We start from the raw sequence: 10649 nt of genomic DNA, 5'->3' as shown, positions 1-10649 counted from the left end.
CACACACACCCACAGACACACACACACACACACACACCCACACACGCACACAGACACACGCACGCCCACACACACGCACGCACACACACGCACGCACGCACACAGATACACACACACACGCACGCACACAGACACACACACACGCACACACAGACACACACACACTCACACACACACACACACACACACACACACAGGGCTGCTGCAGGTCAGCTGTGCGTAAAGCCGGCCCACATACCGTCTGACCAATCAGCTGATGACATATCTGATCAATACGGCTGCGATCAGACGATCACAAATAAACAGGAAGCTAACAGACTGAATGTTTCTGAACCAACCGACACCGAGTCGTTTTTTAACTGCTGTAAAAATAAAAGAAAAACTGGACCAACTGTCTCAATATTTAATGAGATTTTTTTCCCGTTAAATCGTCTAATATAAAAGATAAATTAGTTTAATACGGACAGAAACTGTTTATAGATTCACATCCATGGATAATTTATATTTTATGTTTCAAACATCTTCAGCTTTAACTGAAATCATATTTTATGGAAATGTGATGAGATGTAAAGTCCATCCTGCATCAGAACCGCCTGGTTTTATGGACGTCACTCGGTTTGCAGTAAAGCCGCTAAAGTAATTAGCTTTAGCGGCTAACAGCCGGCCCATCCAGGAAGACATTTTGCAGGAAGTGAGTGATGTGGTCAGAGGAGAGCCGGTACCTTCAGGCTGTCCAGCAGCACGGTGGAGGACGACTCCTCCATGGGAGACTCCTGATTGGTCCAGGAGCTCCCCGCCGAGCCGGCCTGGTGCCAGCTGGAGTCGGGCGGCGCGGCGGAGGCAGCAGCTGGGAGGTAGTCCAGGCCGAAGCCGGTCCCTGAACGCAGCATCACAAACACGTCAGGAGAGAAAATCACTTCATTTCCCCACAGTGGAGAATCAGCAGCAGGAACAGGAGCAAGAGAAACACAAAGCAGAGCTAAAATATCACAGAGGACAGTAAGGGCCAAAAGTAGCACTTTGATCCAAAGGAATGTGTTTATTACGTTCTTGTGACAAACCTGTACAAACAGAGACGCTTTAGAAAAGAGTAAAACTGGAAACAGAAGCTGAACCGTTTCATTCACTGATCAGATCCCTGCTGAGTAAATGTAGAAAACTAAATGAGTTTTCAACAGGTTCACGCTGTAGAGCCTCAGACCGCCACTGGGGGTCACTGCAGCACCGCAGCTCAAAGTCAAAACGAGTCTGGACAGGAAATGAAGTCAGAGGATGAACCAGTCTGACCTGACCGCGGGCCAGCAGGAGGACGGGAGCCTCATGTTGACCCCCGACCCTGGAAGGCGGGACCAGGTCAGACTGGAGGCCATTTATCCTGTTTATCAGGATAAATTGATCATCATAGGAATTTAATCATCATAACAATAAACTCCAAACTGTCCGTATCGATGAGGTTATTATGTTCACCATTTTCTCCACTGTCGGTGTAAACGAACCGAGTTCGGTTCAGTGAAGCTCGTCGTGTTTCTTTAGCTGCAGGACGTTTTCCTGACATGCAGCCATGTTGTCACTTTAACTGATATTCCAGTCATTAAATATTTAATCCATCGTTTGCTTCCAGGAATCGGTTTCGGATCGACGTTCCGACCCTGAAACTCACCCGGTTTCTCGGCTTTCCATCGGTCCACGACCCGCCGGTCCCGGCTGTCCGGAGTGCCGATGGGCCCGAAGTTGGAGAAGGAAGCGGCTCCGTGGTTGTGGGTCGGGGGGGAGGAGGGCAGGCTGCTGGGGTTGGAGGAGTGAGGGGATTGGCTGGCCGGGGTGGAGTGGTCTGCCAATCAGAGAGCAGCATGGTTAACGGCGCCGCAGCACAGGTAGAGCTCACCTGGGCGGCCGGACCGTACCTGAGCTGGCAGGCAGGGAGGGCGACCAGGGGTTTCCCTCGAACAGGGAGTACAGGGACGGCTCCTGTTGCATCATGGGAGCGTCGGCTTTGGAGCTGGGCGGCAGGTTTTTACCGTACGCCTGACTGAAGATGCTGTTCTGGGCGAAATCCTGCAGAAACACCAAACATGAGCAGAGTTGGTTTAATGTTCCAGAAATATTCTGAACCGGTTCAGAATCTTTGTTTTCTGATCACATGGTTTGAGTCGCTGCTTTCTCAGATGTTTCTTCACGTTGTTAGACGCTTCAGTTCGAGTCATTTCTAGTTTCCACAGGTCAGAAATCAGACAGAAAATGTTTCATTTATTGATTCAATAAGTTCTTCCATTTAGGAAGAGAAACTTTACACCTGCTGCTATGCATCTGCAAAACAGCACATCAGGTTCAACACCAGAGAAACGCGACATTCCAACACAATCTGCTGGGAAAGTTTTCTGGAAGGACGACCTGCTGAAAACCCACATAGGAGGAATCACCCTGCTGCTGGACAACATGGTGGAACGGTTTCATTTGGAGTGAAGTGACCCAAACACAGAGTCAGATCACGACCTGGAGCTGGTCTGGTTTTATTCAAAGTTTGTCTGATGGGCTGAAGCAAGAGAAGAACTGGTTGTTCAGACGGAGGTCCTGACCTGCATGGGGAAGCCGGCGATGGGCAGCAGAGAGGACGACTGGCTGACGGCCTCCTGGCTGCTCTCCATCCTGCTCTGGTTGGGCAGCTGCAGAGACGGAGGGCAGACTGAAAACCAGCAAACAGGAAGTGACACGTTCATCTGCTTAACACCAGCTGATCTCATCTAACTGAGTCTGGATGTTAGGAAGACCGAGGAAATGAAGGAGAAAATAACTTTCAGTTTCTAGATCTACAGAGAAACAGCCTGGGGGGATGAGGAGGGCAGCATGCCGAGCAGATGGAAGAGGAAGAGGAAGAGGAAGGCATGGCTACATACAAAGATATTTGGTCCAGGAGCAGAGCTAAGAGGGCCGGCCAGGGCCTGGAAGAAATCAGGAGGCTTAGCAAAGATCAGCTCCTCGTCCTCCTCCAGGTCTGCTAGAGTTTTTAACAGGTCAGGAGGGAGGAAGGGCGAGCTCTTGTCCTGGTGAGAGAGGGATCCGGGAGAGGAAGAGCAGGAGGAGGAAGAGGGGAGAACAGAAAGAGAGCAAGCCAGTAAGAACAGTGGAAGGAAGGGAGAGTTTCACTGAAAGCTACAGCAGGTTTTATCTGAGCTGCAAGAGACTCTGTCAGTGTGCAGTTCCTAAACTGGCCAGCAGGCGGCTAACACATTCTGATAGGAGGAGAAGCTGCAGCACAGAGAGAGAGAGAGAGACAGAGAGACAGAGAGACCCCAGAAAGACAGCAGGGTCTTCTCTCAGCTGACCTCGAATGCAGGACCACGGGGCCCCGTGGGGCCCTCCGGCTCCACACACATCCCAGCAGGCGGGGCCCTCTTCATGCGCTCCGCCATCAGGGCCAGCCCCTCCCCCATCCGGTCCATGCGGTACGACGGCTCCCAGTAGAAGTCCTGCATCTTCACGTCAGGGAACTTCATCTTCTTGTCCATGTTGGAGATGTGAGGCTGGGGGCCCGGCAGCTGCTGTTCGTACAGCTTCAGGGAGTCCGGGGCCCCCATGAAGAACTGCTGCTGCTGCTTCATGGACATCTGCAGGGGGGAAAGCTTCTGCAGCGCCGCCTGGGACTGGCTCCACATGGCGGCCGGCTGGTCCTGGACCTGCATGAACTGTTCAGAGAGGAAACGCTCAGAGTTAACCTGCCTGAAAACAACATCACTGAGACGGTTACATCGACCTGGAGCTGCACAGTCAGCAGTGAAGCGCGCGGCGGGTGGAGCGGAGACGCATGCAGATAAACGGAGCACAAGTGGCACTCCAGCTTTGCACTGCAAGTTTATAAAGCGCGATAACTTTCCTTTGTATGATAGGAACCGTCCTGGTCACACCAAATGGGTCATTCACAGGTCAGCCAGGGGTCAGACCAGATACTGTTCATGTTTAGGATCACTACATCAAGGCATAAGTTCGTGTGATCGATAACTTGTGTTGAAATATTTTCTAATATAAATCATGCATAATAATAGCCTCTCCTGGCACAGCTGACCCTGAGTTTGGGGTAAGTTTAGCCGAATCCCAAAAACTCACCGTCTCCTCCCTAAATCAAAGAAACTTTTTCCCATCAAGTATACTGCATTTTTATACAAGTTGATAAAATTCCTCTGGGCGGCCCGGAGAACACGTCAGTGGAAACACGATGTTGGTCAGACTTGCAGAAAAGTTGTGCTGACTGGTGAAAATTGTGAATTTATGAATGATGAGTGAATTTGCTTTAATAAATTTACAGCTTAATTAAAGCAAGGATAAATTAAAAATATGCATCACTGGTGGTGATGTCAGCAGTCCTGCAAACCTCAGAGCGGGTTTCTGAAGGCGTGGCCAGTCGGCCCAGAAATCTCACTACGTCTTCAAACGAGTTCAAATCGGTTTAATGAGTCACCTAACCCAGCAATGAATCGGGTCAGGGTCAGCTGCCCCTACCTGCTGCAGCCCTGGGTGGTGCGGCGGGCTCTTGCCCATCCCGCCCTGCTGCCCCGGCTTGGTGGGGGACTGCTGCTGCTGGCTGAGGGCCTGGACCTGCAGCTGCACCGACTGCTGCAGGGCCTGCTGGGGGGACGGCTGCTGCTGCTGCTGGGCCGAGGGGCCCTGGCTCAGGGGCCCCGGCCCCTGGCCCGAGGCCCCCGGCCCCGACGGCCTCTGCTGGCTGTAGGGAATGTGGGACTGCTTCCCGGCCTGGCCGCCCGCCTGCTGGTGGACGGCCGACTGCAGGAAGGAAGCGGGGACGGACACGCCGGCAGGGAAGGTGAAGCCCGGATTCACCTGGATTCCTGGGAACGCCACCGGGGGCGGGATCACGTAGGCCGAGGGCGGGAAACCTACGGAGGAACAGACAGGAAGTTAAATCTGCTTTCCTTTCACAGTAAAAGACTGGCAGCGTATAAAACATCCTTTCACCAGCCTGAACAGAGACTTCAGGATCTCTGACCCGGTTCTGATTCTAATCCTCATCACAGTGAGCGGTTCTGTTTGGCAGCTGAACCGGGCCACCTTCAGAACCACGGGCCCAGTTCAAACCCTGAATGGCTGGATGAGAGCTAAGAGTAGCAGAATAACGGCTCTCTGGGAGAGAGAGCCTAGAGGTCAGACTAGAGGTCAGACTAGAGGTCAGCCTAAAGGTCAACCTAGAGGTCAGCTGATTGTTCCTCGTGTCTCAGACAGGAAGTGGGGCATCTCCCAGCTCTGTTGCCATGGTAACATCGTATTGCTGTCGTTTTTCAATTCATGGTGTAAAACTCTGGACCAAGTTAAATGAGGAGTTAAAACAGAGTCAACATGTAATTTAAAAGGAAACATAAGGAGGTTATTCTCATAAGATATAGAAATATGAGAGAGTTAGCACTGATGTGTGAGTTGAGGTTAATCATATGAGTGGATATGGAGGAATATATTTAGACATGAAGACCAGATAAAATGGAAAATGTTTTATTTTTTATGTTTAATAATGAGGGTCCAGTTTATGAGGCTGGAGTTCATAAGTTTCTTCTTACTCATGTTAACAGGAATGTGTGTGTTTCATTCCTTGTTCTTGTGTGATTTTACACTTGTGTCATGTTGAACATAAGTAACTGGTTTCAGGGTGAGCCTTACTGGGCCTGCTGGGCAGCGGTGGGAAGGCTCCGGGGTGATGGATGGGGATGAACTGGGACGACCCGGTCGTCTGGCTCTGCGTGACCGGAGTCTTCTTGACCTCTGACACCGGAGTCTTTCTCAGCTCCGTCTGAGCCTTCACCTGAGGGGGAACAGCGGTTACTGAGTGGACCAGGACCCGGGCCGAACGGCAGAACCGGGTCAGTTACGGTCCGACCTGCTTCCCGACATCGGCTGCTTTCTCGTGCGCGGCCTTCTTCACCTCGCTCTTCCTCTTCCCGTCCCTCTTCGGCTCCATCTTGGCGGCGGCCGTGCCGTTGCCCTTGGGGAAGTCGCGGCGCTCCTTGCTGAGCTCTTTCAGCGGCTGGTTCCGGCCCGGTTCCCGGCTCTGCTCCCTGGGCTTGATGTTCTCCTTGAAGGTGACGACGGGCCGCTCGTTGCCGTCGGACCAGGAGCTCTGGGTCTTCCCGGCGGACAGCACCGACTTCAGGCCCGAGTTCCCGCCGTCGTTCTGCGTCTGCTCGCCGTTGGACGACTCCTGCAGCACCGGGGCCTCCTTCTCCTGCGGCTCCTCGATGGCCTCCTCCGGGATGTCGGTGAGGAAGAGGAGCAGGCCGTCCTCGTTCACCTGGCACCGGATCAGCCTGCCGAGACAAGACACGGGTTCGGTTCGGACCCGACCGGGTCTCAGACGCACTGAGAGGCGGAGCGGCGAGTCTCACCCCGGCTGGCTGTCGGCGACCCACTTCCCCAGAGCGACGAGCCGCTGGTGGCGGGCGTGGACCGGCAGGCCGTCCCGGTCCACCAGGATGCCCTGGTGGCCTTTGGTGAAGTCCAGGCAGCGCAGAGCCGGCCGCAGCGCCAGGAAGCCCTGCAGCTCAAACTCCTCCGGCAGCGGCAGCGCTGTGGGCGAAGCAAACGCACCTGAGCTACCACCGACCCGCCTCAGAACTTTTACCGCTCGTTTCATCCGCGCCGCACCTGAGGAAGAGGAGAGGTCTTCCTCCCTGGGCTGGAAGCTGTTGAGGATGGACACCAGCCACGGCCAGACGCTGCGGGGACACAAAGGACACGTTCTGGTCTCAGCGGTTCAGACGCTGCGCCGCATCAGCAACAGGAAGCTGGACTCACTACTTCCTGTTCTCCACGGCAGCTTCCTGGAAGATGCTGGTCCTCAGCTTCAGCCAATCCAGAGACAGCTTGATGGCCGGCAGAGGACACTCCCCCATGATGTCCTCCCCCCGCGTCTTACTGAGCAGAATCCGGCCACACATCACGCCCAGGAAGGACACTGAGGAGACATGAGGGACACTCAGGAGACATGAGGGACACCGAGGAGACAAGAGAGACACCGAGGAGACATGAGGGACACCGAGGAGACAAGAGGGACACTCAGGAGACATGAGGGACACTCAGGAGACATGAGGGACACTCAGGAGACGGGAGGGACACCGAGGAGACATGAGAGACACCGAGGAGACAAGAGAGACACCGAGGAGACAAGAGAGACACCGAGGAGACAAGAGGGACACCGAGGAGACAAGAGAGACACCGAGGAGACGGGAGGGACACCGAGGAGACAGGAGGGTCGGTGGTCCTTACTGAAGAGTCCGAGCAGCTGGAACCAGCTGACCTGCTGCTCGGCGCCGCTCGGCTCTCCGCCGTCGGCCGTCAGGTCTCTGAGGTGATGCAGCTCAAACAGGTTGATGACGGTGATGTGGACCAGCTGCTGGGAGCTGAAGGCTTTCTGCAGGATCAGCCTCTGCACACACAGAGAGACGCTGGTCAGGCCCGGCTGGCCCAGGTCCAGGCCCAGCTGACCTAAGCTGGCCCAGACCCGTATGGCCAAAGCTGGCCCAGGCCCGGATGGCCAAAGCTGGCCCAGGCCCGGATGGCCAAAGCTGGCCCAGGCCCGGATGGCCAAAGCTGGCCCAGGCCCGGATGGCCAAAGCTGGCCCAGGCCCGGATGGCCAAAGCTGGCCAAAGCCCGGCTGTCCTGGGTCCGGCCGGGTCCGGACCTGGCTGGCACAGGCTCGGCTGTCCTAAATTGGCCCATACCCGGCTGTCCAAGGTCCAGACCCGGCTGGCCCAGGGCCCAGCTGTCCCAGGCTGGGCCAGGCCCGGATGGCCCAGGCTGGGCCAGACCCGGATGGCCCAGGCTGGGCCAGGCCCGGATGGCCCAGGCTGGGCCAGACCCGGATGGCCCAGGTCCAGGTGTGCTACCTGGAACTGCTCCTCCAGTTTCTCCCGCAGAGCGTCCAGCTTGTCCAGGCTCTTGCTCAGGTAGACGTGTCCGTGGAACCGGATGAAGGCTTTGATGAAATCAGAAACGCTCCACTTGGTTTTCACGTCGTCGCGGCTGCAGAGACACAGAGGAGCGGTTACACGGTATTGATGCGCGGCGTCAGAGCCGGGTTGGGGCCGGTACCTCTCCAGGGCCTTGGACAGGGCCTTCTGCAGGTTGGTGGAGGCAGCGGGGAAGGGGAACTTGACAGCGATGCTGCGGCAGTAGTAGAAGATGGTGGTGAGGTGATCACCTTTGGAGGAGGCCAGGATGGCCAGCTGGTTGTAGGGCTGACCTGCAGACCAAGCACAGCACTCAGGGCCAGAGACTACAAACATGGCTGCCGAACGTCAGTCAGACTACAAACATGGCTGCCGAACGTCAGTCAGAGACTACAAACATGGCTGCCGAACGTCAGTCAGACTACAAACATGGCTGCTGAACGTCAGTCAGAGACTACAAACATGGCTGCCGATCGTCAGTCAGACTACCAATATGGCTGTTTGATGAGCGCCTGCTTCTATCTGCAGGATGTCTGACTGCCTCAGAGGGCCGGATGGCAGATTACTGATAAATGTACCAATTAAACTGATCGATTATTGTAGTTTTCTCTGCATTTGATGAGTTCCTCTTAAAATCAAACATTTAACATCTTATTCTCACTGAACACATCCGCCATCTTGAAGCTCTAACTCTGGCTCTCTGAGGACCACAGGAATAGTTATGGCGGACCTGATGTGGCCCACAGACCTCCATCGCCATGGAAACGTGAGGAGGACAACCAGCTTTGCTCAACGTCTGGAGGCCAGTTGGGTTTCCAACCAGCAACCCAACATTCCTGCACTCACTGGACCCGGATCAGGGTCACAGGAGAACCGGAACCAAAGGCCGGGTTCACCCTGAACGGGTCAAAAACTGGTTCAGAGAACACCTCAACGGTACCATAAGACCAGCAGGACCGGACCCATCAGGACCGGCAGACCCAGCAGGACCATCAGAACCGAGTGGGTCTGGGTGGACCCAGTGCGACTCACCGTTGGACGGAACCAGCTGGGCCGCGTGTCGGTAGTACGACTCTGCCTGGCTGGTCTGGTTCCGGTATCGAGCTGAAAGACAAACAGGGACCGGGTCAGAGAGGATCAGAACCGGCCGGCGAGCGGCGGGCCGAGGTTCTGCTGACCGATGTCTCCCAGGTGGACCAGGCAGTGTTGGCAGATGTAGGAGCAGGAGCTGGGCTGCGGCGTGACGATGGCGCCGCCGCCGCCCTGCCGGTTGCTGATGATGCCGAGCTGAGACGATCGGACCCGGCACGGCAGGTCCACGTTGAAGACGGTGCAGAGCTCCTGCAGCAGCTGCAACACAGCAGCAGCCGGTCAGACGCGGCCACTCGGCACCGGAACCAGAACCGGAACCGGGTCATACCTGGGTGTAGAAGCCGCTGGCGGCCTCCAGGAACAGCGACAGGTTGGCCTGGACCTCGCTGCGGTTCGGGTTGGCCCGGTTCTTGGCCTGGCTCTGCAGTGTGGTGATCTGGTTCTTAAAGGCGTGGTTCCACCTGCAGCAACAGCAAACCAGGTCCTGAATCCTAAACTAAGTTATTTATTTTATTAAAAACTTGTTGGACTTTCTCAGTTTTCTCGTCAGTATGGAGCGCTAAGCCCCGCCTCCTCACCAGGTGACCTCAGGTATGGAAGCTGCAGATTTATTTATTGTGACAGATCAAGTGTGTGTGTGTGTGTGTGTGTGTGTGTGTGCGCGCAGCAGCTTACAGGTCCTGCTCCACCTTCTTGTCCAGAGCGTACTCCAGGTCCGTCACCAGCATCTTCTGGTAGAGGTCCTGCAGCGCCTGGCGGGACGTCCACACCTCTGCTGCCCCCAGCTTGGAGTCTGGACACCCAGAGAGGAGGAGGAGGAGGAGGGGGCTGAAGTCAAATCGGACCAGAACCGTTTCTGATGACGTTATGATCAGTTGGTGATGAAGATCAACTCCAGCCGGTCAGTTTTTTAGCTTCCTTTGAACTTTTCCTCCAATTCACTTAAATCAACATTTAAAGTTTTCTGCACATTTATAAACTTACGTTTTTATTGAAACCTAAATTATTTTTTAATAAAGTCCTGAAAACTTAAAACAAATATTAAAAGCTGAAATTTGATCTAAATAAACTAAAATATTTTCCTCTGAAGCTTCAAAACTGCAACAAGTCGTTTCATTGGTTGTCAGAGATCATGTGACTGTGATGTAAACAGGAAGTCCATCGGCTTTTCATGAGATCAACAAAACTGGGTTTGACAGAACCCATCCGGACCTAAAGGTCCAGTAAAGTTCTGACCCGAGTCGGACCTTCAGCTCAGAGCAAACAGCTTCACTCAGCAGGACGCCTCAGTCATCACCATCATCATCATCATAATAATATAATAATCTGTAATAAAAAGGAGATCTGGCAGAAAAATGTCCACCAATAATCAAGACGCTGATCTTACTGCAGATTACTGAGTCATAATCCATCAAAAGAACCAATCAGAACCTGGTCCGACTGGGCTGGAGGGTTCTGTGGAGCTGAACTAACTGGTCAGGTCAAAGGTCATCAGAGGAAAAGCAGGTCGTCTGTCTGCAGAACTTCAACTACAGGAATCTTCAGAAAAGTGAAAAAAGAAGATAAATGTCTCTACAAAACATGTAATAAACATGTTTATAACATGTTTA

The 10649-nt window shown here is 54.1% G+C and overlaps 1 protein-coding gene across 2 annotated transcripts in view; it reads right to left on the bottom strand.

Annotated features, from left to right (window-relative positions):
- smg7 (SMG7 nonsense mediated mRNA decay factor) overlaps window positions 1-10649 on the bottom strand; it is a 24322-nt gene that overhangs the window by 8920 nt on the left and 4753 nt on the right. Inside the window, exons 3-21 of one of the 2 annotated variants that reach the window (XM_015054944.1) lie at window positions 9715-9832; window positions 9368-9500; window positions 9126-9297; window positions 8980-9051; window positions 8090-8240; window positions 7885-8020; window positions 7264-7423; window positions 6793-6952; window positions 6643-6713; window positions 6384-6564; window positions 5879-6305; window positions 5662-5803; window positions 4495-4889; window positions 3324-3683; window positions 2895-3041; window positions 2577-2663; window positions 1905-2055; window positions 1661-1831; window positions 723-877 (exon numbers count right to left, since the gene is read on the bottom strand). In XM_015054944.1, the coding sequence (XP_014910430.1) occupies window positions 723-877; window positions 1661-1831; window positions 1905-2055; window positions 2577-2663; window positions 2895-3041; window positions 3324-3683; window positions 4495-4889; window positions 5662-5803; window positions 5879-6305; window positions 6384-6564; window positions 6643-6713; window positions 6793-6952; window positions 7264-7423; window positions 7885-8020; window positions 8090-8240; window positions 8980-9051; window positions 9126-9297; window positions 9368-9500; window positions 9715-9832 (3389 nt within the window). The remainder of the gene's footprint in view (window positions 1-722; window positions 878-1660; window positions 1832-1904; window positions 2056-2576; window positions 2664-2894; window positions 3042-3323; window positions 3684-4494; window positions 4890-5661; window positions 5804-5878; window positions 6306-6383; window positions 6565-6642; window positions 6714-6792; window positions 6953-7263; window positions 7424-7884; window positions 8021-8089; window positions 8241-8979; window positions 9052-9125; window positions 9298-9367; window positions 9501-9714; window positions 9833-10649) is intronic. The other variant, XM_015054945.1, reaches the window with a different exon arrangement.

The sequence above is a fragment of the Poecilia latipinna genome, unplaced genomic scaffold (genome assembly GCF_001443285.1).
Source record: "Poecilia latipinna isolate Pla-1442-1.1 unplaced genomic scaffold, P_latipinna-1.0 Scaffold1287, whole genome shotgun sequence".
Lineage (NCBI taxonomy): Eukaryota > Metazoa > Chordata > Actinopteri > Cyprinodontiformes > Poeciliidae > Poecilia > Poecilia latipinna.
Note: the sequence above shows the minus strand (reverse complement) of the source record. Positions and strands in the feature narration are given on the sequence as shown.